The following is a 26,395-nucleotide window of genomic DNA, read 5'->3' as shown; positions in this document are numbered from 1 at the left end:
CCAAGTTTTCCTGAAAAGCCTCTGGCCTTGCTTGTCCTAGCTCCTCCCAGTTCCTCCCACGGTGTTCTGCAGCAACTTCCTAGCTTTGGACCCACAGGGCAGCCAGAAAAAAAAGCTTGCTTCCTCTCTCTTCCAAGCCTGTTAGGTGTGAGGGAACAGAGTCAAAGTTTAACCTTCAGAGGGTCAGTGGTTAAGCCTGCTACTCGGTCAAGATCATTGATTGACCTTAACTTTCAGCCTTCTTTTCCCTTGGTGCTTCTCGCTCCAGCTTTGAGGTGAGGGTCTCATGTTGTTTAAGTTTCAAATCCCTGGGCTCAGAGTGGTCCTCCTGGCTCAGTTGTTCCAAGTAGCCAGGGTCCTGTATGCTTTTCTCTGCTTCCTAGGTAGCTGCCCTGCTTCCCAGGATTCCAGTGTTTCTTTGGAGCTTCCTAAGAGCAAGTAGAGAAGTAGAGAAAGGCCTGGGGGGAAGGGAGGGAAGAGACAGGCAGGTGGCCGAGGCTCACTTGACTCCTTGAAGATAATTCCATGGCTTTTTTTAAAAAACATTTTTTAAAGATTTATTCATGTTTTTTTTCTTTTTTCTTTTTTTTTTTTTTTCAGAGCTGGGGACCGAACCCAGGGCCTTGCGCTTGCTAGGCAAGCGCTCTACCACTGAGCTAAATCCCCAACCCCAAGATTTATTTATGTTATGTGAGTATATTGTCACTGTCTTCAGACACACCAAAAGAAGGCATCGGATCCCATTACAGATGGTTGTGAGTCACCTGTGATTGCTGGGAATTGAACTCAGGACCTCTAGGAAGAGTACTCACTGCTCTTAACCACTGAACCATCTCTCCAGCCCTCCACCTCTCTTTACAACCCAAGCCCTAGAGAACAGACCTCTCCCCCCAGACCTTAGTGTTTGACTCCTAAGAAAACGGCTATTCTGAAAGAGAAGGAACATATTCCATCTGCTCATCTATCCGTTGTCTCTGTTCCTAAGAAATAACCAGTGGATGCTTAACCTAGGGTCAGTCCCTTTCCTTCTTCGGTAAGAGGAGGGAAGATCCTCACCCCTCCTTGCTTAGTAGGGTCTTCCTATGCAGCTCAAGCCAGCATGGCATTCATGGCAGTCCTCCTGCCTCAGCTTCTCAAGTACAGTGATTGTGGGCATGAGGCACCACGTCCTGCCAATGGGAGGGGCTATTTAAAGGATCCTCATGTCCTCTCTAATCTGTGGACTTCTGCTATCATGAAGTCCTGCAGGGAGCAGACCCCCTCTCTACATTAGAACCTCAAAGCACTTTCCCTCTGTTCTCCTTTATAGTTCCCAGACAAAGGGAAATGACTCACCCCAAAGTCACTTGAGTGGGCAGTGTGGTGTCATATAAGCAAACAAGGAGTCCCTAGGGATATCCCTGTGCTATGCCAGTCCTACCCGCGGGGGGGAGGTGGGGTGAGGTGGGGTTGGGGTGTAGAAGGGAAAGGGGTTCACACTGCTTGTCGCCCACCTGGTCACCATAACAAAAACCTGCTTATTTAAGTTCTTTACTTAAGGGAAATCTCCCTCCCCAGCTTGTCTTTCTCTCCCTTGTCACCAATAACCTCAGGGTGAGGTCAGTTCTGCAATCACGTGAAGCTCTCACGTTTGCTAGGTTTGCAGAAAGGGCCTTTTAGCTTTGATCTTCCACAGAGCAGTAAAGTTTGCCAGGCCCTCCCCAGGAATTCACATGCCCTTGCCATACAAGGCTTTCCAAACACGCCACCCTGACTCTTCAGAAAACCCCACCCCGGTCCACTTTCAGCTCCTCCCCGCTGCCAGCAAGCACTTTTGCAAAGCCGAAAGGGGGAATGTGCACACTCCGCCTACATTGTCAGTAGACTACAAATCCCAACAATCTTGGCGGTGCGCAGACGCATAGAGCTCAACGTGCCCGCTGCTGGAAAAGTGTGTCACTGGGGCACGAGGCGCTCCCTGGAATCACATGGTACCTGCTCCAGTGCCGCGTGCGGCCCGGGAACCCTGGGCTGCTGGCGCCTGCGCAGAGCCCTCTGTCCCAGGGAAAGGCTCGGGCAAAAGGCGGTTGAGATTGGCAGAGTGAAATATTACTGCTGAGGAAACGTAGCAGGGCACACGTCTCTCTTTGCGTCTGGGTGCTTCATTTCTCCATCACCTACTTACTTCCTGGTTGCAGCTTCTCTCCCTTTGGGACTTTTGCACCCGGAGCTCCAGATTCACTACCCTGCTTCGCTGCGGAGCCTTCAGGAGTGGCATCCGGTGCACTGCAGAGACCCGACTCTCCTTGCTACCTTATAGCCAGAACTGCTGCAGGCTGATTCTTCACACACACTCTATCTGCTCTTCCCATGCAAATCAGATCTCGGTTGCCTCAGCATCCTACCCTTCTGGAGGGCTGCAGTATAGCCACCCCAAGACCTTACTGCTCGGTGCCTAGAATCCTGATTGTGAACTGCGGGCTTCACTCGTCTCTCTCAGCCATTGCCCACGGGGCGAGAGAGGGCACCACAACCTCCACTTTGTGTCAAGGTCCAGTTTGAATGACCGCTTTCAGCTGGTGAAGACATGACGACCCTAGACTCCAACAACAACACAGGTACTGAGATTCTTATCTTTGCTCTGTCACTGTCTCCATTTCCATCCATGGCTTATGAAGAGGAACTTTGTAAGGGATTGGGGATTCCCTCTGGCCGGTGTTTGTTATGTACTGAGATGAAAGTCAGATAAGATCTCTAGAGAGGGTTGTTCTGGCCGGGACTAATGTACCTATAACGCATCACCACCACCCCTCTGAGTTCCCCGGAATCCGAGGGCAGATGAAATGGAGGGTGGATACCAGTGGCGAGTGGAAGAGTTCAGGGAGACTCAGCGTTTTGAAGTAACCTTCGGAAACGTCCCCATTTGCCCACTCCTTGCAGCTGAAGTATGCCTGTCTCTTTTCTCTTTCCTCTAGTTCTAGCCTACTTCCAGGGAGTCTGGGAAGCAGCGGGGGTATCCGGGCTGGTGGGTTTGAGTGAATGGGTCACACCTCGCTGGGGAATCCTCAGCGGCAGTGGGGAGCTCCGTTTGAGGAGTCGGGTGCTTGGGACTCATCTCCAGGCAGGGCACCCACAGCGACTTAGCCCGGGAAGGGCTCACATGGCTGCAGAGCCGGGCCCACGTGCTGCATTTGTTTTCATTCAGTAGAAGCCGTGGCCGCCATCCCATTGGTCATTGCCTCCCGGCCTCGTTACATAATGAGCTCCGCCCCTTAAGTTGCCCGAGCAACGCGTGTTGCCTTCTCTCCTCCCCCCAGTTGTTCCAGCCCAGCTTGGTTTTAGGGACAGCCTTCGACCTAGGGTGCCTGGGAGGGGCGGGGCGAGGGCGGGGTTTTGTTTGCGACAGGAGGGAACCGGAGAAGGCGGTGCTTCGAGTTCCGGGGTTCCTCGTTGGGGTGCCACGTGCGAGGGGCACACGTGGAGCGGGGACGTGAGGCCAGCTGAGGGCCAGCCTCCCGCCCCGCCCTTCGCCGCCTAGATCTGGGTGAAGCTGGGCTGACTCACCGCCCCCCGCCTGGCTTCTTTTCCTCTCAGACTGCCTGGCCCTCTTACCCTCTATGACCGAGACTTGAGTAAGATGGGGGCACCCCTGTCTTGTTTGGCCTCAAGTTTATGCGTCCCAGCGAAACCTCACACCAGATCATTCTTATCCCCTTTATGCTAATCGTACCTACATCAATTTTCTGCATCCAGACCCAGCTTTCCCACGTTCATGCCCAAAGTTTTACTGTTCCCCAGGTATCTCTTCTCCCCCCAAATACGAACACCTTAGAATCAAAGTTGACACCATACTACTTTGCATCACTCTGGGGTTTTTTTTGTCCCCACACAAAAAGGAAAACTGAGACCAAGAGAGTTGATTTCCTCTATGTCGGAAAGCCAATTGGTAGCAATACAGGTCTAGATTTAGAAGTAGGGTCTTTTGAGCAGTGCCCCTCACTTCAAGTTGGAAGACTTTTTGAGTGACTTTCTCATGCCCTCTTTCAGGATAAACTAGGTCAAGTTCATTTAAGTCCACATAAATAACCCATCCTCCAACCCCGCCGTGAAACCGTAGCCGAGTAGCCGTTCTGCAACTATTTTACAGGCAGGGTTCACCCTGACCAACCTTGAGCTATTTTAAGGTTGCCCTGCCTAGTTTAGTGTGTGTCAGTGGGTGAGCAAGACATGTGCTTCTGTAGGCTCGGTGGCATGGCATGTGTCAGCTCCCACACGTGTCTGGGGATCCTCCCCTTTCTCCACTCCACCCATGGTAGGCCAAGCTAAGTGCTTGGCAGAGGTGTGGCAGACAAGTCGCCCTTCTCTTCTGTGAATACCGCGGGAGCAGAATCACCTGACCAGCAATGGAACCAGAGGAGCAGAGTTGCTGAGTGGCTACAGGGCTAAAGTTATCACCCGGCTGAGACCTGAAAGGGGAATTTCCTAAATCTCCAGGCTGGACAGTTTGTTTCTCCCTCTCACCTCCTATAACTCATCTGAGTCTTATCTCCATATCACATTTCTAAGTCTCTTGTACTCAGAGTCATTGTGACTCTTGGGAGGCCAGAGCCAGGCTGAACAGAGTCCTTCCCTGCAGTACTCTATGAGAATATGTCTTTGGGTTTGAAAGAAAGGTGACTGTCTTAACATTTCTACGCCTCTCTTTTCTTTACTCTAGGCTAGCTACCCTTCACGCTGCAGGGTCCGTCACTGGATAGGTCTTGGTGTAGAACTAGTGGCTAGTATTTTTTTTTAACTTACGAATGGCTGTCAGCTGCCTATCTCCTCCCTAAGTAACTAAGTCCCCAGCTGCTGTTGATACCCCCCAGCCCCCAGAAGCAGCTAGGCCATGGGTTCTTCCCATGTATGAGATGCCCACTGGAGTTACAGCCCCCACCCAAACCAGAACCTGAGTGTATTGTGCAAAGAAATGCCCCTGAGTGGTTTTTTTTTTGGGGGGGGGGACTTGGTTATCATAAGCAGTGTGTGATGGAGAGTTTCTTCTAATGACTAGGTTGACCGACAGTGCTACATTTAGTTTATGTGGGAGAATTGCATATCATTCCAAGGTTAGGCGGTCTTAGCAGTGATTTGGTGATGGTTATGTGGCGTCCTTGAACGACAGACACAATGCTTGATACCCTCCCCTCGTGCTCTCTTCCTAGGTGGTGTTATCACCTACATTGGCTCCAGCGGATCCTCCCCCAGCCGGACCAGCCCAGAGTCCCTCTATAGTGACAGCTCCAATGGCAGCTTCCAGTCCCTGACTCAAGGTTGTCCCACATACTTCCCACCATCACCTACTGGCTCCCTCACCCAGGACCCTGCCCGCTCATTTGGCACTGTGCCACCCAGCCTCAGTGATGATAGCTCCCCTTCTTCTGCTTCATCATCATCATCATCTTCCTCCTCCTTCTATAATGGGAGCCCCCCCGGAAGTCTACAAGTGGCCATGGAAGACAGCAGCCGAGTGTCCCCCAGCAAGGGCACCAGCAACATTACCAGTGAGTAAATGCCCAACCGATGCAGAAGAAAGGGAAGTGAACCAGGACTCAGTCGTTAGTTGGTTTCTATCTGACAGTTACTCTTGGGGGTCTATGTTCTGGTCTTTGGGATTTCTCTTAAGAGTTGTATTAGCTCCTAGCCAGTCCCAGTTGAGTCGCCTAGACATGAGAGCCCCCTGGCTTTCCCCTCCTAGAACCTTCAGCCTCTGGAGAGAGTCCGTGTCTCAGGCTTCTCTGCTTACCCTCTGCCTGTCTCTTCCCACAGAGCTTAACGGCATGGTGCTACTGTGTAAAGTGTGTGGGGACGTGGCCTCAGGCTTCCACTATGGCGTGCATGCCTGCGAGGGCTGCAAGGTGAGGCCGGTTGAGGTCGAGGACCTGGGTAGGCGATACACAGGCTCCTCCGCTTTGACGAAGATGTTCACACTAGCCGTCCCTGTCTTCCAGGGCTTTTTCCGCCGGAGCATCCAGCAGAACATCCAGTACAAGCGGTGTTTGAAAAACGAGAACTGCTCCATTGTCCGTATCAATCGCAACCGCTGCCAGCAGTGTCGCTTCAAGAAGTGTCTCTCCGTTGGCATGTCTAGAGACGGTAAGGCCCGTGTCCCACGTCTCCTCCTCGCCCCGGTTCCTTCCACCCAGCTTCCGCCTTCACCCCTCCATTTAAGACGAGCCTTAAGCTGAGACCCAGGGCACTGAGACTCATGGTACTGTGAAGGATGCCCAGGTGTTAACCTTGTGTGTGGCCTCGCTGGTTTCAGTTTTTTAGGTGGAACCCCAGGCTTTCAGGGGCTTGCCCTTTCAGGAGGAAGGAAGGAAGGGAGGCATGTGAGTACGTCAGAACTTCCTGACACTGTTCTCACCCTCTCGCAGCTGTGCGTTTTGGACGTATCCCCAAGAGAGAGAAGCAACGAATGCTTGCTGAGATGCAGAACGCCATGAACTTGGCCAACAACCAACTGAGCAGCCTGTGCCCTCTAGAGACCTCACCTGCCCCGCACCCCACCTCAGGCTCCGTGGGCCCCTCACCACCTCCTGCACCAGCCCCGACACCTTTGGTGGGCTTCTCTCAGTTCCCACAACAGCTGACACCACCCAGATCCCCGAGTCCTGAGCCCACCGTGGAGGATGTGATATCCCAGGTGGCCAGGGCCCATCGAGAAATCTTCACCTATGCCCATGACAAATTAGGCACCTCACCTGGCAACTTCAATGCCAATCATGCATCAGGTAGCCCTCCGGCTACCACTCCACAGTGCTGGGAGAGTCAGGGATGCCCGTCTACCCCCAACGACAACAACCTTTTGGCGGCTCAGCGTCATAATGAAGCACTGAATGGTCTACGCCAGGGCCCCTCCTCCTACCCTCCTACCTGGCCTTCTGGCCCTGCCCACCACAGCTGCCACCAGCCTAACAGCAATGGGCATCGCCTGTGCCCCACCCACGTATACTCGGCCCCAGAAGGCAAGGCACCTGCCAACGGTCTACGGCAAGGCAACACCAAGAATGTTCTGCTGGTGAGGGCATGGAGCCAGTGTGGAGAGAGGGAGGGGGCCTGGAAGACTGGGCCTAGAGAAAGACAGCCAGTGTTCCTGGACGCTGAGGGTGGGGATACCTTCTGCCCAGGAAAGGACATTCTACCCCGGAGTCTGGGTTTTGCCTGAGAACCCTTAATCACCAGTTGGCGCCTGATTACTGTTTAAGGGAGAGGCCCATTCTCAAGGGCCATAGCTCCTAGCCCAGACAGTACTTGGAGCCAGTCCCACTGGGGAGCCCACCTGGCTAACACACCCCCTCCTTACTCCTCCCTAGGCATGTCCCATGAACATGTATCCCCATGGACGTAGTGGCCGGACTGTGCAGGAGATCTGGGAAGACTTCTCTATGAGCTTCACACCCGCTGTGCGGGAGGTGGTAGAATTTGCCAAACACATCCCCGGCTTCCGTGACCTTTCTCAGCACGACCAGGTGACCCTGCTTAAGGCTGGCACCTTTGAGGTGAGCGGTACATTATGATCTCTGCTCTCAACTATGAGAAGGCTCCAGGAGAATAGTGTGACTAGGGTGGGAAGGGGTTGCCAGAGTCTTTGGCACTGTATTAGCTCTCTGACCTAAGAGGTGGATCTCTTAGCACCACCACCACCACCACCACCACCACCACCACCTCAGGGTTTGTGGGACTTCTATCTCCTAAGCTGGTGTCCCCCAAACCCACTGCATCCGAGTAACCTAAGACACACTCTCCCCTCCTCTAAGACAGGAGCGTGTGATCCTTGGTTAAATACGGTCCAGAAGTAGCGGGTACTCCCACCGGCATCCCTCAATGACCATTCAGAGACTGACCCACCCTTACTGGCAGTCTAAGGAAACGCCCCTCAAAGTTGCCAGCAGGCTCTAGGGGGCGGGGTCATTTGGCAAAACGCCCCTCCCACCTCGCTCAAAATGACTGTGCTCGCTTCAGGTGCTGATGGTGCGCTTTGCGTCATTGTTCAACGTGAAGGACCAGACAGTCATGTTCCTGAGCCGCACAACCTACAGCCTGCAGGAGCTCGGTGCCATGGGCATGGGTGACCTGCTCAATGCCATGTTTGACTTCAGCGAGAAGCTCAACTCTCTGGCGCTTACTGAGGAGGAGCTGGGCCTTTTCACGGCAGTGGTACTTGTCTCTGCAGGTAAGCCAAGCTCTCACCTGACCCTGGAGGAGGCACACGCAGTTCAATTCAACATACCTTTTATGGAGTTCCTACTCTATGCCAGGCCCGGCACTGGGCACTGGGCTACAGACATGATTCAGACACAGTCTAGCTTGGGAAACAGACTCATGCCCGACTAATTATAAAACAGCGAGAAGTGTCACAGAAGAAGCATGAACCACGTAAGCACAGACAACTATTTCTGCCTGGGAGAGCTGGGGAAGGAGGTGACACTTGAGTGGGGCCTCAAAGGGACAAGGTATTGCCAGGCATAGAGAGGGGGAAGGGCATCCCAGGCAGAGGGAACTACAGAACAAATAACAAGGGAGCTTGGCCACGTGTGGCGTGCTCAGGGGTAGGAGGGTGGTCTTGAGTGGGAGGCGGCCAGCCTGTGGCCTTGCTCCCAGCATGTGGGCGTGCCCAGCTCTAGGGCAGAGGCCCTGGAGAAGGAGTAGCATGCTCCTTCTCCTTCCCCATCGCCCTCCAAGGGGCCTCAGGGAGAGGCTGCCTTGCCTGCCAGGTCCTCGCAGACCTCCGTGTCCTCGTCAGAGGAAGAGGAGCTCAGGGAGCTTGCCTCACTGCTGTCGTCTTCCCCACAGACCGCTCGGGAATGGAGAATTCCGCTTCGGTGGAGCAGCTCCAGGAGACGCTGCTGCGGGCTCTTCGGGCTCTGGTGCTGAAGAACCGGCCCTCGGAGACTTCCCGCTTCACCAAACTGCTGCTCAAGCTGCCGGACCTGCGGACCCTGAACAACATGCATTCCGAGAAGCTGCTGTCCTTCCGGGTGGACGCCCAGTGACCCGCCCGGCCGGCCTTCTGCCGCTGCCCCCTTGTACAGAATCGAACTCTGCACTTCTCTCTCCTTTACGAGACGAAAAGGAAAAGCAAACCAGAATCTTATTTATATTGTTATAAAATATTCCAAGATGAGCCTCTGGCCCCCTGAGCCTTCTTGTAAATAACTCTTCCCCCCCACCCCCATGCTCCCTTCCTCCCGTATTTAAACCACTCTTGCTCTCCCACCCTCCTCTGGCCCCTCGATTTGTTCTGTTCCTGTCTCAAATCCAATAGTTCACAGCTGAGCTGGCTTCTGTGATGTGCTCTCGTTTGGGGAATGGGGGGGGACTACTGCCAAGGCTGGGGGTTGGGGGGCACCTCTCCATCTGGTCAGCTTGTGGGGTGGGTACTCTGCCAGCAGATGGGAGAATATGGGGAAACAGCACGCAAGTCTAGGGGGGGTGCCCGGGGGTTATTTTCATCATATATTTATTACATAAATATATAGTAAAATAGACGAGCAACAATTACCATAAAAATATCTTTCTTTAAAATCCTGACCCAAAACACAACGGGGTGAAAAATCGCACATTAACAGACATACTGATTGTCAACTGTGGGGCAGGAGTAGGAGCCCCTCAAGTCACCCCTACCGGTCCCACCCATCTCTGGGGAAAAGGGACCTGTCTACCTCCTTCCCTGTTTCTAGCCACAACCCCCTCCCCCCACCCCAGCACCAGCTTCTCATACATTCAGTAGCGCCTCTGGGTAGTGTCCCCCTCCTCCACCCAGGAGTTCCTAGGGCAGGAAGTAATCTTCCCCCTTATGGACGGTGTCTGTGTCACACGCCCTGCCCTCTCCCAGCCCTGTAGACCCACCACCCGGGGAAGGGGTAGGGGCTCCTCCCCCACCCTCCCCAAGTCTGAGCAGGGAGGAGGCTGGATGAGGTATGTGTGTTATAAGTGATGGGGGTGGGGGGGAATACTGAGATGGAGAGGCAGTGGTAGGGCAGGGTAGTGGTCATGGCTCTGGCACCCCCTTGTCCTGGCCTGGCCCCCCCCAACCTTCTCCCAGCAACCCATCCCTCCCATCAATACTGCACCTGCTGCCCCACCCGGCCTGCCCTAGTGCCCCGGGCCAACATTGGGGGAAGGCATGCTAAGCACCCATGCCAAGGCCATCCCCCCATTAGCACCAATGGCCCCCAGGAGAGGGCCCTGTCCCCCACTTCCACGGCAGGGACTGGGACAGCTGCCTCTCTAGAGCAGGTGCGTGGCACTCCTGAGTCTCTCTGGCTCCGCCCACAACATGTATTCACTCATACATTCACACGTAGGAACACACACATACACTCCACATCACTGAGGGGAAGGGGAAGGGCTGGGGGCAAAGGGCTCACAGCTCATATGATTGGGGGAGAAGGGAATTCCCAAGTGCCTGTAAGAGGCCATGCCCATGGCTGAGAATGGGAACGGAGGGGCGGAGTAGTCAGGGGAAGGAGGGAGACAGCAGGCAGGTTAGGAACTCCACTGAGCCCCCGGGTAGGGGAGGGAAGTATGAGAGTATCATCCGTGGGACTGGAGGAATACAGAAATCAGTACCCCGGGAGAGAGAAGGAAGATAGAGACAAAGATAGCACAGGTGGCCCAGGGGCCCCAAGGGGTGGGGCAGGCACATGCACAGGTGACAGGAGATTCTCCTCCAGGCCCTCTGCCCGGTTTGGAACACCTGAACAGTGGCAGAGGACGCTGCCCTGGGAACAGCAAAGCATTGCCCTCCATGTGGTGTGGTGTGGTGTGGTGTGGTGTGTGTGTGTGTGTGTGTGTGTGTGTGTGTGTGTGTGTGTAGGGGCTGTGGCAGGCTGAGGGTCAGAGTGGGGTGGCAGGTTCCCCACCGCTTAAGACATTTTTGCCCCAATAGTGCAAAGCGCGGGAAGCCCTGGCACCCCTCCCCTGCCCCCGCCCCACTCCCCATGGCTTCGGGGGGGCGTCTATGTCCACCCATCCATCCCTGCCGACTACGAAGCCCTGAGCCCAGGGCCACTGGTCTGCTCTGCTCCTCTTTCTCCCTTCCCTTCCACTATGGGAGGGGCGCCTCCTCCCTCCCTCCCTCCCTCCCTCCCTCCCTCCCTCCCTCCCTCCCTCTCTCTTTCTCTCTCTTTCTGCAGAGGAGTGGGCTGTTAGCCAAGGGAAGGGGGGGAGGGGGCAGCTCACCCAAGTGCAGACCACAGAGCACTCCTCACCAGAGAGTGGGAGGTGGCTCAAGCCAAAGTCCCTGAATTAGAAAAGAAGAGGGGAAAGGGTTCCCAGGGGCAGAGGGGTGGCTGGCCTAAAGAGCTTCAGAGAGTGGGAGGAGAGCCAACTGCCTCCTCCCCTGGGCCCCAGCTAAGTGCCACTGATAGAAACATCCCCACTGCATGCCAACCTGCCCTAGGTCTGGGCTAGTGCATCAGTGGGAGTCAGTAAGGAGAGCAAAGGGAGCCCCAAAGACAGACAGGAAACAGGAGTCCCACAAGGGTGGAGGTTCTGGAGACACACATGTCCACCCCACCCCACCCCCCACAGCAGCATCTGGATTGTAGCTAATACTGCAGGCTATGAAGAAGGAAGGAGCCCGGGCCACAGTTTTTCCTGTGTGGGTGCCAAGGTATAGGAAGAGGGGGACAGGAGGCCCCTCGGGCTGGGCACTTGAAAGGGGAGCTGTGTGGGCAACAGGGCAGGCTGGTGAGGGGCCAGCTGGCATCCAGCGTGAGAGGTAGATGGAACTCAGCGGGCACAAGTGGCAGAGAGCAGAAGTACTGGGGTGCAGTGCCAAAGGGGCACGAGGGTGGGGGCAAGGCGAGGGGGGGTGCTGGGACCCTGTTGTGTCCTCTCACAGCTCTGAGCAGCAGCCCTACCTGTGTAGGTCTGCCGGGGGCATTTCTCTCTGGGGGTTGGAAGGGCAGCTCTCAAAGTGCATGGGTGTGGGGAAGGGTGGGGGTGGGGAGGATCCTTCCCCTTGGGCCAGCCTCAGCTAATAACTTAATATCATCTCTCTCGCTCTCGCTCTCTCTCTCTCTCTCTCTAACGCTCTTTTTTTGTCTTTTTGTTTTTGTTTTTGTTTTTTTCTGTCTAGTTTTTCTTCATTTATAGTCTCCCCTCTCTCTTGGTTTCCAAAGTGCAGTTAGGATGACTACCATTTTTAGCCTCCAGGGGAGGAGCTAAGCCAAGCCAAGCTGTCCTTTGCACCCAGGACCCAGGTATTTGGGGAAGTAGAGACCTGTGGCCTGAAGGGAAATCTAGGCCAAGGAACTTGGCAGGGCTCTCCTGTGTGTGTGTAGGGGTGAGTAAGGGCACCTGCCCCTATTCCTCATTCCTCCTGACCCTACAGTCAAGATGGCTTGTCCCTCTCAGTCTTTCTTCCCTTCCCCTACTTTCTTAGAGGTTGGGGTCCCAGAGACTCTAGAACTTGGGTCCCAGCCTCCCACACGGCCTTTCATAGCAAGTTCATTTGTCGCCCTGTCCAAGGGCTGGAGGTTCTGAGGGGGCTGGGCGGTGCAGGGGTGTATGGGAGCTGTATCTATCCAAGGACGGGAGGAAGGAGAGAAGAGATGGGGGTTCTCCCTCAGCCCCCAGCTTTGTCCCTTCTCTCCAAGCTCCTCCCCACCAGCTCCGCACACCCTCTGGCCGCCTGAGGCTTTAGACTTCCTGATCCTCAAAGACCTCCAGGAAGAGTGGGGGGAAGAGTTCGGTGGGGCACTCGACTTTCATGTGGAGGAAGCGGCTGGCGTGGCAGGCCCCGATCATGCGGAGGTCAGTCACCTTCATCAGCAGCTTGGGCCAGAAGTGCGGAATGTTGTGTTTGCGGTGGTTGACGTAGTGCTCAAACGCCAGCAGGTAGGCCTCCTGACTCTTCTCGATCTTGTCCACACACAGCAGGCCAGAGCGGTCTGCAGGGGGGGGAAAGGCGTGAGGTGTGAGCACTAGAGGGTCTAGGACAGCCAGAGGAGAAAACATGGGGGGGGGGGGCAAGCATGAATGAACGCTGAGTCAGAGAGGCTGGGAGGGATCAAGGGAAGAAAATAGCACTGAGGGGCGAGGGTAGTAGCAACCACTTAGCAGGAAGAGGTGACTGCAGCTCAGGGAGGGACACTGAGGGCTGGACTGGGCGTGTGAAGCAGTCCATAAGGAAGACAGGGAAATGGAGAGAGGGCAGAGAGGAGAGGGCAGAGAAAGGGTTGGAAGCAATAAGTAAGTCTGGAGACCCAACATGAGGGCAAAGAAAATATAATGGGGCACAGGCTAGCAGGGCAGAGGTCTCCGTTACAGAGCGGGAGCCTGGGAGGAAAGGGATGAGACAGGACCTATGCAAAATTAGAGAGAGGCAAGCAAGAGCCCTGAGAACTTCTGGCACCGCTCGGCCACAGCAAGATACCTGTTGACATTAACAGCACAGCCTGCAGCAGAGCCACTTCCGTATCATCCAGGTTAAAGGCAGAGAGTGACTTGCCCAGTTCAAAGATGGCGTCGGAGACTACACCCAAGCCACCATTCTTGAGCTGCTCCCGCTTAACCGCCATCTCCCCACTCAGGGTCAGGGTGTCGCTCTCAGGGTCATAGCGGACAGCTGCCCGCAGGGACATGATCTCCATGCAGCAGCCCTTCAGGAGGATGATCTGGTCTTCACAAGGCAGCTATGGAACAGCGGGACCACAGACCAGACCACCATGTCAGTACATCCTCCCCGAGGCCCCACAATCTCCCCCACCTTGTGCTGGGCTATGCCTACCCATGCACTATTGCACTTAAACCTTTAAACCTCACAGCTATGTCTAAGGGTGTGGCCCCATCATCCTCCCAGTCCTCTTCAGAAACTGGAGTACAGAGCTTATAGGTAACTTGGCCGAGGTCCCACAGCTCGTACTCGTAAAGGCAGCCTGTTTCTACTTAGTGCTGTGCAGAACGAGGAGATGAGTCACACTGCCTGGAGGTAAAATGGTCACTCTAGGAGTGAGTGAGTGTGTGTGTGTGTGTGTGTGTGTGTGTGTGTGTGTGTGTGCTGAATATCTTGGTCTACAAGGATCACTCCCTGTCCAGAGAACATCAGAGGAATACCCAGTGAGGCTCTGTGACCTGGGAAGTGGCCCTAGGTTCCCTCTAGCAAGTCCCTCTTTCCATCTGCCACTCACCTCGGAGAACATGGGCAGTTTTTTGGCAAAGTCCACCACGCGGGTGATGGCCGGGGTGATGATCTTGGTAAACTCGCTGAAGGCCTCTAGGTCTACCTTGTCTCCGTCCGGCATGGAGACAATAGGTGACTGGCCAATGTCATCCGGCTAGAGGGGGAGAGGAGGGTCAGCTGGGGCTGCAGACCCCTTTTAACCGCTCACAGAGACTCCCTCCCCACCAGGGGGAGCTCCAAGGCAGCTTGGGGGGGAAAAAGTCCCAGTGGAGCCTGCAGTACAGCTCTGTCTCTGCCCCAAGGCTTCAACTTTGGGGGCAGAGGATAGACCGGAGCCAGCGTTTCAAACTTACTCGTGTTGATAATGGTGTGGACGGTTGGTTAGTAAATTATAATAAAAACGCAGCCACAGTAAGGGTAAGCATGGCACCAAGTTGTAGGTCGCCTGCTCTACAAAGCTCCTGCCAATCCTTGCCACAAATCTACACGGAAATCAGAATCACCAGCACTTTGACACGCAGCTAAGTGGTACGGCCAGAGTCATACAACTAGTCCTTTGCAAACACATCTGCTTGGTGTTGGGTAGCTTATGAGTGCATTCCCCACCCCTTAGCATCCTCTACCAGAGAACCAAGAACCCATTGGTCCATCTTCCAAACCAATCATTCACTTGGCCGTCAGCTTTGTGAGCACTGAGCACAACACCTGGAGCCCTGCAGGTGGCCCAAGATATTGTGAATGTGACTATGTCCCCAGTCCCTGTGGGTTAGCTCCACCCTGGAATTCAGAGGATTAGGCCCAGTTCTCACGGAGCAGCTCATTAGATGGACCGGGCAGGCCCCAGAAAGCAAAGGATTATGTATAGGTGTACAAAGTCTAAACTGCCAAGAGGCACAGAGCACCAGCTTTGGGCTGGACTAAACCAAGGAGGTTTCCAAGAGAAGTCGAGCCTCTGAGTTCTCAATGCGCATGCATGCCTTCTTACCAGGAATTTTCGCCTCTGTTTCCAATGGCTGCCCTGGGCATTGGTGCTGCGATGGGCCTCTGTAGCAACGTGGATCAGATCCCACTCTTCAGGAGTGGGCTCTGGTCGTTGCTGCAGCGAGCGGATCATCTCCTCCTTTCGCCTCCTCTCCCGGTTCTGCTCAATCAGCTTGCGTTTGGCCACCCGCTTTGAATCGTCTAGAACCACTGTTTACCGAAAAAGACACTTTGCATGGCAAACCCCCTCCAATGCTCAGAAATCACTCGCCCTGATTCAAAGGTCAGGTGACTTCCCGAATCACTTAGCAATAGGGTGGCACTACAGAAACCATGCTTAATCACTGGGGCCAAGTCAACTCCTACTAGGCTGATCCAAGGAATAACAGGGTCTGGTTTGAGCTGTGGGGGACTTGCTAGCTGACCCTGCTGACCGACCTAAAGTTGAGGAAAAAGCCCCTCCTCATTTGGATGTACCTTCCCTGGGAAGCAGGAAGTGGGTTAGGTTATATGTATGGGAGTTTCTACTCAACAACTCCCTCTCTAAGGTCATCAAGTGGCAAGATACATCAAATCTACACAGGAGGGGCTGGAGAGATGGCTCAGTGGTCAAGAGCACTGTCTGCCCTTCTGGAGGTCCCTAGTTCAATCCTCAGCAACCACCTGGTGGCCCACAACCATCTATAATATGATCTGATGCCCTCTTCTGGCCTGCAGGTGTACACATAGGGCATTCATATACATAAAATAAATAAATCTTTAAAAATTAATAAAGACTACACAGGACTTCTATTTCCTTTGAGATCAGGGTACCAAATCCTTTGCAATTTGGGACCAAGACTTTAGAATCGTCCTGACCACCCTGCCCCAAAGGTATCCAGGAAGGGATCTGCTACCCTCGAGTTCGACCCCATCCTAGCTGCCCAACTCCACTGCCCCATGGGTGCCTCTTACGGTCCATGGCCATGCCCACAGCGATGCACTTCTTGAAGCGGCACAACTGGCACTGATTCCGGGTGATCTTGTCGATGACGCAGCAGCTGTCATATTTGCAGGAATAGGTGGGATGGAGGTTCTTCTGGATTGTACGGCGAAAGAAGCCCTAGGGTGGGGGTTGGGGATTTGGCTCAGTGGTAGAGCGCTTGCCTAGCAAGTGCAAGGCCCTGGGTTCCGTCCCCAGCTCCAAAAAAAAAAAAAAAAAAGAAGCCCTAGGGTGGAGGCTTATGGAGCAGGGTTCGCCATTAAGACTTCCTCTCCTGAACCAACTACACAGCTCACCGAGTAGGGGAGAGGTGAGGGAAATACACGTCACCTGGCATTCTCCTGTCACTGTGGGCCCAGGATTGCTGGACCCTGCCAGGCCAAAAGACCGGGGGTGGGGGGGTGGGGGGATGGGGGTGGGGGGACACGACCATGTTCTTACCCTCAGGCTGCAGAGAGATGAGCAAAGTCTGTACTGGCAGAAGTAAGAACAATGAGTGTGGGACGTGGCCTTGGGCCTGGGCTGCTGTAGGGTGCGATGAGGTCTTAGAAGTCTACTTTAAATACTTTTTTAAATGTATTATGCGGGGTGGTCGTGACACAGGCCTTTAATCTCAGCACTCAAGGGGCAGAGGCAGGTGGATCTCTTGTGAGTTCGAGGCCAGCCTGGTCTACAAAGCAAGTTCCAGGCCAGCCAAAACTACACAGAGAAAACCAACCAAACAAAAAGTATCTTTTTTTTTTTTTTTTCAAGACAGAGAGCCTCATGCAGCCTAGGCTGGATTCAGACTTGATATGTAGCCAAGTATGACCTTGAGCTTCTGAACTCTGGAGTGGCCGGACTGCAGACAAATGCGCTACCACAGCTGGTTTATGTGGAACTAGGGATGGGACCCAGGCTTTGGGAACTCTGAGGAAGCAGTCAACTGACAGCGTTACATCGCCAGCCCTAGAAAGTCTGATTAATTCCTTGCCTATCTTGCTTAATGGCTGTAAAGGCAATGCTGATCCCAGAAGCATTCTCATAGACACTATTTTGCCTCTTATCTGTGCAGGTACGATTTATAAAATAGGAAGATCAGTATCCACGAGAATGCACTGAGTGGAACATTAATAGCTTGGAAACTTTTTTTTTTCTTCCCCCAAATTGTTGCTTTAGTCTTTGTCTTAAAGGAAACACTTGAGGAATCAGGACGACAGCAAGGTGAGTTCTAATACCTGCTGAAGCTTACTTTGTGACAGGCATGTGGCATGCTGCATTTAACCTCCATGTCAAAACTGGGCCTTCTTTTTTTTTTTTTTTTTTCCGGAGCTAAGGACTGAACCCAGGGCCTTGTGCTTGCTAGGCAAGCGCTCTACCACTGAGCTAAATCCCCAACCCCAAAACTGGGCCTTCTTGAGCTGGAGAGATGGCTCAGTGGTTAAGAGCACTGGCTGCTCACCCAGAGGTCCTGAGTTCAAATCCCAGCAACCACATGGTGACTCGCAACCATCTGTAATGGGATCTGATGCCCTCTTCTGGTGTGTGTCTGAAAACAGCTATAGTAGTCTCATATATAATAAGTAAGTAAACCTTTTCTTTTTAAGTGGCGATTATTAAAACAAAACAAAACTGAGCCTTCTCTAGAAGACGCTAAGGTCTGAGAGTCCAGATCTGGGGTGAATGAAATTATTGCACCAAGATAAAGACTCCCAGACCTCACTCTTCACGAGCTCTAGAAGTGGAGAGGGGCACCTCTGTCTTCGGAGCAGGTTCCTCCGGGACCTAGATGTCCTTGAAGCTGAGGATCCTTGCTCTTGGCTACGTTGCTACTCTTATTTCCAGGAACATAGTTCCAGCTATGAGACATGGATCTGGACTGGTTTGGCTGACAGGAAGAGCGAGAAACTTCATGCTTCTGCATTGTGTGTGTGTAAGCCTTTATGCGTTAGTTTGAGAGGTGTTTTTGGATTGGTTTTGGTTTTGGTTTTTGAGACAGGGTTTTTCTGTGTAGCCTTGGCTGTCCTGGAACTCACTCTGTAGACCAGGATAGCCTTTTCAAACTTAGAGATCTGCCTGCTTCTACCTCCCAAGTGCTGGAATTAAAAGCATGTGCCATGACCGCTGGACTTAAAAGAGGGTCTTATGGGCTAGAGAGATGGCTCAGTGGTTAAGAGCACTGACTGCTCTTCCAAAGGTCATGAGTTCAAATCCCAGCAACCACATGGTGGCTCACAACCATCTATAATGGGATCCGATGCCCTCTTCTGGTGTGTCTGAAGACAGTGACAGTGTACTCATCATATATAAAATAAATAAATAAAATCTTTAAAAAATTAATTAAAAAAAAAAAAGAGAGAGAGTCTTATGTAGCCCAGGCTAGCCTCAAGCTCACTATTTGGTTTAGGATGGCCTCGAATTTCTAATCTTTTTGCTTCCACCTTCTGAATATGGGACTATAGACATGCACCACCATGCCTGGTGTCACTTTTAAATGATCTCTTTCTGGAAAGACCTCTACCTGCAGGAGGTGGTAGTCCCGGAAAAGCTACATAGGTTAAATTTAATAGGCTTTTCCAAGTCTGTGGCCTTTAATCCTCTGCTAAAAAGAAACCTTTGGCCATCATCTGTTCCATGTCTCCATTGTGAGCCCTCAGCACAGGTTCTAATCTTTTCATTAGAACATTGGGAGCACCGGGCCTCCTGTTAACAGCAGATTCCTGGGCTCTGCCACAGTAAGGTTAGGACTAAGTAGGGTATGCATAATTACCAGGAATCTTTAATATATATATATATATATATATATACATGTGCATGAACACAAGTGTGTGGACACGAATGTATGTGCACGTGTGTGTATGTGCACATGGAGGCCAGAGGTCAACACCTAGCATCCTCTTCAACCCGTCTCCACCTTTTGGACCTCATTCTGTATGTGACACAGGGTCTCACTAAGGGGCTAAGGACAAGGTAGACTGGTGAGCCAGGAGGCCCTGGGCATCTTCCTCTTTCTGTCTCGCAGTTCTGGACTACGGACGGGTATGCTGCCATGCTTGGCTTTGTACATGAAAGTCGAGGGGTCTGAATGTACAACTTCATGATCGTGCAGCAAGCACTTTTCCCACAGGACCAACTCCCCAGCCTCCGTGACTTATATTCTGAAAGACACTGATCCTGTTTGCAGATTGCTTCTTCGGTAGGCTGCAAGTAGTCCGAGAGTACAATGTATACTCTATCCCCCACTCTTTTTTGTGTTTTTGAGACAGGCCTCACTGTGTACCCTTGGATTCAGGGTTTGGAATTTGCTGTGTCAGTCAGGTTGGCTTCAGCCCACAAGCATCAGACTGCCTGTGCCTCCAGGGTACTGAGATTAAAGGTGTGTGCTGCTGCACTGGGCATTCTTTTTGTGATACGGTGTCTTCCTGTGTAGCTGAGGCTGGTCCAGAACCAACCATATATCCCAGGGTGACCTTGAACTCATGGTCTTCATGCCTCAGTCTCCCAAGTGCTAGAATCCCAGATGTGTAGTACACTTAGCTTCACACCCCTTATTCTTAACACACTAAGGATGAATGATGTCTGACCCTAAGTGTTCTTACATGCTTGGCACTGTGTTAAAGGCTATCACAGTCATCTATGATTCTTTTTTTTTTTCTTTTCTTTTTTTTCAGAGCTGGGAACCGAACCCAGGGCCTTGCGCTTGCTAGGCAAGCGCTCTACCACTGAGCTAAATCCCCAAGCCCATCATCTATGATTCTTACCTCTGCCATATACCCTTTTCCCACCCCTCTGCAGCTCTTTAAAGCTGGGCCAGGTGAACTAGCTCCTTTAATTTGCTTATGGTGAAGGTAGCATGATCACCCCCATCTTATCAAAGAAGAAACGGAGGCTCAGAGAGGTTAGACACATGGCGTATGAGTGTCACAGCAAGGGTTATGAACGAACAAGTGATCGGATAAATGCAGGGGAAGAAAAAGGATCTAACAGGTACACTGTAGGTCACATGCTTATAGAGACCGAATTATGCCACATGTGAGACTCAAGGGGAATCAGGCAACAGGGGAGGGACAGGGGACGGCTCATCCATACCTTGCAGCCCTCACAAGTGATACAGCGGTAGTGATAACCGGTGGCCTTGTCCCCACACACGACACACTGCTCGTCTTTGTCCAGGTAACTAGGGATATACCCTGGGAGGGGAAAGGATAGAAGCAGTGGGCATAGGGCGGACCCCAGTGGAGCAACTCCTATACTGTACCCACCCAACTCTACCTTTCTCAGTCATCCCCCAGCCTAGCACCGTGGAGGGGCTCCTTCTCTCAAAGTAGAAAGGAAAAGCCCTGGGGACGTGTCCAGGGAGGAGGGGGTGGGGACTGTCCATCTCTTTCTCTTCAGATATATATACAATGGAAGTTGCTGACTGTCCACTCAGGGGCCTGGCCCACTTCCATGTACTTATATTTTGAGCCTGGACCTTACTATGTTGCCCAGGCAGGCTTGAACCCCTCCCTGTCCAATCAATCCTCCTGTCAGTGGCTTAAATGGCTCTAACTGAAGGTAGGTGCCGTGGTACTTGGCCAAGGTAGGGCTTTTTTTTTTTTTTTTTTTCCTTCCATGTTACATCTAGGGGATAGAATAGCAGAGGGGGTTGGGAGAAGAAACAACCCATCTGGTGGAACCTTTGATGAGAAGCTCATGGGAGGGTCCAAGAGGCCCTTCCTGACCCATGTCCTCCTCAAAGGCCAGGATAGGTTTTGAATCACCACTCTCACCCCCAGACAAATCAACCCATGTAGACCGTTCCCTTGAGAGACATAGGAGGTCCAGGCCTAGCCTTGGAGGAGGCCAAGTATGCTCCACACTGGGGGGAGGGGAGGGAAAGGGAGGGCACATGCAGCCAGGCTCACCTGACATGCTGCTTTTCAGGGGACATTGGCCGTTCTTCCTTTTTCGCTTTCCATCTGGTGACCTGGCACTGCATGGGGCAAAGTGGGAAGAATCAGAGTGGCCTCTGGGCAGTCCCTTCTCACCTAAGAGACTTCCACCCCCTCCCCCTCAGACCTGGCTCTCCCTGTCTTATACCCTTATTCTATCTCCCACCCCTATATCAGCTGATGAAGCTTAGAAAGGGTCTAGCTATCTGGTGGCCGCGTGGGAGAGATAAGGGGTTTTGATGGGGCCAAAACCATGTTTGAGGCCCCAGCACACTCACACAGACAAGTATTGCTATGAGACCCCAAAACACACACACACACACCTCACATGCAATCATGTTTAAACCCCCCCCCACATGAAGACACTGCTCTGAGGCACACATACACATATATACATTCAGCCACAATATATAGGATGGGCCGTTCACATAGTTAAGCCTTTAGTTTATGCCAAACATGCTGAAGTGCTCCTTAGAATATTCTTAAAGCTATGTAACCTTTCAAATGTATATATATATACATATATATATGCAATATGACGCCCACATGTGTGAATAACTATGCAGCCTTCAATATAAACCCAAGTATGGTAATAAGCTGTGGGATCTACAATCTCATGCAATTTTCTGGGCATTCTCAAATGTGTTCTATGGCTTCTGGTACGTGCCCATGTGCTATCGAAGCCTCTGGACAGGCACCTAATGGTGCCGTCCCTCTCTTCCCATGTGAACATGTTGCTCAATTTTTAGGTCATGCACACATACTAAATAACCCATGCTGACTGAAAATATCAGGATTGCGCTGCTCACGGCCCCCATTTAACAAATCAGAAAGCCGAGGGGCCTTTCATACACGGGGGTGCCTTGCTGGAAGCAGCCAGGAAAAAGACCCTGGGCTTCTCCGTGCTAGGTATTTTTAGCAACTCTCAGCCACTGCACATATATGTTGCCAGGTTTTCCACATATGTGTTACATAACCTCAGTACACACGGGTTACATAAGCCTCTACGCATGCAAGGATTGTATAACCTTCCACAACCACCCTGTGTGTGCCCTGTTCCAGGGCCCCTCCTCCTAAGGCCTGATACAGTTCCCAACACACTGACACAGTGACCTTGGCCAGGGTCACGGTCACAGACAGCCTTGTGCTTCACACACCCTGGGGATTACCCCTGTCTGGTTCCTACAAGGCTGGAAGGTCAGGCTTGCCTCCGGCCTTCTGGTAGTGTGAGAGCAGGGAAACTCAGACCACTTAGGTTCAAGTTGAGCAGCAGGAGGCTTTGGCTATTGCCAGCCTCAGAGCCTCTGGGTGCTGTACCAGGCATAGCCACAAGGTGGCACATAGTCATGGGGGAGGGGAGAGCTAGGAGAAGCGGTGCCTCAGCTCTGAGGGACTAGGAACTTAATTTCTACCTTTTTATAGGACCTAAGAGCAGGCTCTCCCAGAAGTGTAAGCAGAGAAATATAGGAGATCCAAGTGGCGGTTACATGGGGAGATCAGTCTGTCTCATAAGTCTAATCATGAGAAGAGGGCTTTTGGGGAAGGGGCTTTCTTAACCAGTGCCCCACTTACACAACCCAAATTCCATCTACTATTTCTGACCCTCCAAAGGTCTTAGGCACCGGTCGTGGGCACAAGGGCTTTGCTTGGCCAAGCTTCCGGCCTTCTGGCTCAGGATCTGTTCTCCTAGACAACAGTTAGCTACACTGCTCCCCAGAGCACCCCACCCCAACTATTTCCCTGGCCATAGGCACAGGATGTACCCTGCTCTTGGGACACCATGCCAAATGGGATAGAGCTCTGTGCCACTTGGAGCAGATAGGGAAAGCAGAGACCCTCTAAACTGACGTAGGTTAGGGCAGTGCAAATGAGTGGTAACCTCTCCCTGGCTGTGTGTGTACAAGGTGACACCGCCTCGTCCGTCCGTGTGGAAGCAAAACTTTCGTAGCTGATGTGTAATTCCACTTCCTGGGAGGAGCTGCATGGCAGCGCCCGCCTTTGACCATGAACAAGGAAGAGCGTGTGGGGTTTCCAATAGATTCCAAAAATAAGTGTGGGCTGTGACCAAAAGTTATTGGTGCCTGTCCCCGGAAATGTTATGTTACATGCACATTGGCTTGCGGATAACACGCTTATTTGTGGTCAGGTGGTGAATGGACTGGGAGAAAGAACAAAATGGCAAGGCCATTGAGGTCACACTCGCTCGAGTGAGAGTAACTACCAGAGGAGACAATGTGTGGGGGTGGGGCCATTAAGACGGCCCTGCGCTGTCAAGGAAGGGGCCGAGTGTCTGTTGCTTGTCATGATTCTGTTTCCTACCACTTCCTCCTTCAAAATGAGCATCTCTCAATCTGAGTGCCTAACTCCCTGAGACATAGGAACATGCCCTCGACCCCGAGACTAAGACAGACAGCAGGCTTGCTGGCTTCAGGTCCATTTCCAGGGGTGCTTAAAAGTCAGTGTCTAAAACAGAGACCAGCTCTCTTTTACCCAGAGAGCTGTCTATGTCTGCTGCTATGAGTAGGTACGACCAGGTCGCCAGGCCCATTCATTACCTGTTCTCCTCTGGGTCTGACCCACACTCCACCTTGCTTGGCTTCTGTTCCATTCACTTCAATTCCATCCGGGATGCCCTCCAGCACGCCAAGAGACTGGGGTGGGCACACTGCCCCCCCCCACGCCCACAGGCCACCCACCCCCCGCCACCCAGGCCCTAGGGGACAGCACCCATAGTATCCCCCTCAGTACTCAGCCTTTCACACCATGCCCTGTGCCCCAAAAAAACGGGAGGGCCGGTGGTTAGAGGGGCTGGGGAGTGGCAGGTGGGAGAGCTAGGGGCAAGCTGGCTTGGTAAATGGTACTGGGTTAGGGGCTGGGAAGTCTTCAGAGACTTGTCCTGTCTGGAGATACCTGTGGAAAGAAGAGAGAGGCAGGGGTAAGAAGTTGCCGTAGGGCTGGAGAGATGGCTCAGCGGTTACGAGCACTGACTGCTCTTCCAGAGGTCCCGAGTTCAAATCCCAGCAACCACATGGTGGCTCACAACCATCTGTAATGAGATCAGATGCCCTCTTCTGGTGTGTCCGAAGACAGTGACTTATATATAATAAATAAATAAATCTTTAAAAAAAAAAAAAAAAAAAGAAGTTGCCGTAGCGGTGTGCCAGGGAGAAAGGTTTGGTGGAGATATGTAGTAGCTTTCAGGGGCCTAGAGCAAGATGGCGGTGGGAACGGAGGGGAGGCATAGGAACAGGACCAGAATAACCTCATATCACAGGTGCAGTTGGAGAGCTACAACGCAGGCCCCAGACACAGGGAGGGATGAAGGGAGAGAATGAGGTCATCTAGGCAGCAGGCAACAAGTCTGGATTCTCACATTCAAACAAATGCCTGGCCCTTTATGAGCGCCTATTAAACCTTAGCCATTGTTACCACCCTTTAACCAAGATTTCTTAGGATTCGTCAGTGTTACAGGGCAAGAGGGGAGCTGAGACAAGCAGTTTGCCTCTCAGGCATAGGGGTCCCCACAAAGGCAGGGTGGGGCAGGGGAATAGCATATGGGGATTATGAATGTTCGTTCACACTAATGTCTCCTGGGGGTGGGGCAGCCTGGGAATGGAACCCTAGGCCTTGTACCTGCTAGGCCAGAGCTCTACCTCCAGCTTGTATCCCTACCCCACACTATGTCTTGAAGGAGCGAGGAGGCAACAGAGGCGAATGAGAAGTGACTCTCAGCTTCCTGTGCATTAATGAAACCCCGGTTCCTGCCCCTTGAGGATTTGGTGGTTTGTTTTTTCTTTTGAGTTTAGGCCTCAACTGTGTAGCCCTGGCTAGCCAGGAACTCACTATATAGACCAGGCTGTTCTAGAACTCACAGAAATCCAGCTGCCTCTCCTTCTGGGCTGCTGTATTACCACGCCTTACTCCTTTAAGGGTTTTTAAATCTCTCACAGCAAGTCTCAAATCCCACCGTCCCGTTTAAGGATCAGAATCAGCTGACTTAGCTGAAGAAGAAGGGAAATATCACGTGCAGATGTTGACTGAACAGATCTGTGTCTTCTGAAGGGGGCACGGGAACTCCGCAGACGGAAGGGCCGGGCGTGTGCGTCACCAAAGTGCTAGACACCCCCACCTCCAGTTCCTCTGAGCTGCCCACTGGGACCTTGTTGCAGGACCTGTACCCTCCTGTCTGTATACACTTAGGAGCTAGAGGTAGAAGGATTAGGAGTTCAGGGTCATTTTTAGTTACACAGTAAATTTAAGATCAGTCTGGGCTAAGGACCCCATCTTTAAAAAAAAAAACAAAAACTGGGGTTGGGGATTTAGCTCAGTGGTAGAGCGCTTGCCTAGCAAGCGCAAGGCCCTGGGTTCGGTCCCCCACTCTGAAAAAAAAAAAAATTTAAAGCAAAAAAAAAAAAAAAAAAAAAAAACTTTCTTCCCCCAGATGGATCCAGACTTAATAATGTTTACCTATAGTCCCAGTACTCAGGAGACTGAGAAGGAGGACTGTGACAAATCCAAGGCAAGTCTGGTCTATACAGTGGCCCTCTACCTCAAAAACAAAACAGGATAACATTAAAAGAAATAATAAAATGAACTTAACAGATGGGGAAACTGAGTCAGAAGGCTTGGTGATTCCCTCAAGTTCATGCAGCTAGGAAGCAGGTGGCTTGGGGACAACAACGTCACAGTCTCTAAAGCAAGCCTTTCTCTGCTATTAGGAGCTGGGGTAGTGCTAGACCGAGCCCCCACCTCCCGTTCCTCTGAGCTGCCCACCATGACCCTGTTGCAGACCTGTGCCTTCCTGTGTGTATGCACTTAGGCAGGTGCAGGCATAAAGGAGGGAGACAAAGGGTAAGGCTCCCACGTACAACTCACGTGGCTGCTGTACCAGAGACCTTGCCTTGGGCCCCCCTGCCCCACCCCCTTGAGTTGATAAGGAGTCGGTCCAGAGGAGGGGGCAGAGATAAGGCAGGGCATTGGGTAGGGGCAGGGCATCAGGACAGGCCTCTACACTCAGGCAACCCCTGGGTGGAGAGAATAGGAGGAGCACAGGAAAGGGGCCCACTCTGTCTCTGACACCCCAGGCTAGGACTGGGCACTGGGGGCTGGACAGGAGTTGGGGGGGTGAGTGGGGAGACTTAGCCCAGGGAGCCGTCAAGAAAGTAGGTCAAGTTTTTCTTGGCTTGTGGAGAAATTCCTGTTATAAATTTATAATGGCATAGCCAGCCCTAAGGGGTGGAGGTGGGGGAGGAGAAGAAGTGGGTGGGGATGCCCAGGGCTGGGCACTGGGGCCTACTGCTCTTGGCTAGAACAGAGGGGCAACAGCAAGGAGCATTCTGGGGGGGCTGGACAATAGAGACTGTTCTG

The 26,395-nt window shown here is 52.6% G+C and overlaps 2 protein-coding genes across 4 annotated transcripts in view; one reads left to right on the top strand and one right to left on the bottom strand.

The window, feature by feature from the left end:
- The first annotated feature begins 2,083 nt into the window (after positions 1-2,083).
- On the top strand, positions 2,084-9,297 carry Nr1d1 (nuclear receptor subfamily 1, group D, member 1). 2 transcript variants are annotated; one of them, NM_001113422.2, is made up of 8 exons: positions 2,084-2,597; positions 5,184-5,522; positions 5,788-5,876; positions 5,970-6,114; positions 6,396-7,039; positions 7,335-7,520; positions 7,984-8,194; positions 8,815-9,297. In NM_001113422.2, the coding sequence occupies exons 1-8, from the start codon at positions 2,567-2,569 to the stop codon at positions 9,012-9,014; spliced, it is 1,845 nt and encodes a 614-aa protein (NP_001106893.2). In that variant the 5' UTR covers positions 2,084-2,566; the 3' UTR covers positions 9,015-9,297. The 2 variants fall into 2 exon arrangements, with proteins under 2 accessions (NP_001106893.2, NP_665718.2); NM_145775.3 differs by lacking the exon at positions 2,084-2,597 and adding an exon at positions 4,442-4,652.
- Thra (thyroid hormone receptor alpha) overlaps positions 8,237-26,395 on the bottom strand; it is a 27,519-nt gene continuing 9,360 nt past the window's right edge. The window contains 9 exon segments of one of the 2 annotated variants that reach the window (NM_031134.2): positions 8,237-9,077; positions 12,793-12,920; positions 13,406-13,664; positions 14,160-14,306; positions 15,138-15,343; positions 16,088-16,235; positions 20,184-20,284; positions 21,002-21,069; positions 23,584-23,938. In NM_031134.2, the coding sequence (NP_112396.2) occupies positions 8,709-9,077; positions 12,793-12,920; positions 13,406-13,664; positions 14,160-14,306; positions 15,138-15,343; positions 16,088-16,235; positions 20,184-20,284; positions 21,002-21,069; positions 23,584-23,636 (1,479 nt within the window). In that variant the 5' untranslated portion in view covers positions 23,637-23,938 and the 3' untranslated portion in view covers positions 8,237-8,708. 2 annotated transcript variants of the gene reach the window in all.

Source organism: Rattus norvegicus, chromosome 10, assembly GCF_036323735.1.
Source record: "Rattus norvegicus strain BN/NHsdMcwi chromosome 10, GRCr8, whole genome shotgun sequence".
Taxonomy (NCBI): Eukaryota; Metazoa; Chordata; class Mammalia; order Rodentia; family Muridae; genus Rattus; species Rattus norvegicus.
This window is presented reverse-complemented; position numbering and strand designations above follow the sequence as displayed.

Bases quoted from the DNA above. Each gene is read 5' to 3' on its own strand.
- Nr1d1 (NM_001113422.2), top strand. From the start codon at position 2,567: ATGACGACCCTAGACTCCAACAACAACACAG. The intron at 7,040-7,334 runs GTGAGGGCATGG...ACTCCTCCCTAG, and splicing joins ACACCAAGAATGTTCTGCTG to GCATGTCCCATGAACATGTA. The intron at 7,521-7,983 runs GTGAGCGGTACA...TGCTCGCTTCAG, and splicing joins TTAAGGCTGGCACCTTTGAG to GTGCTGATGGTGCGCTTTGC.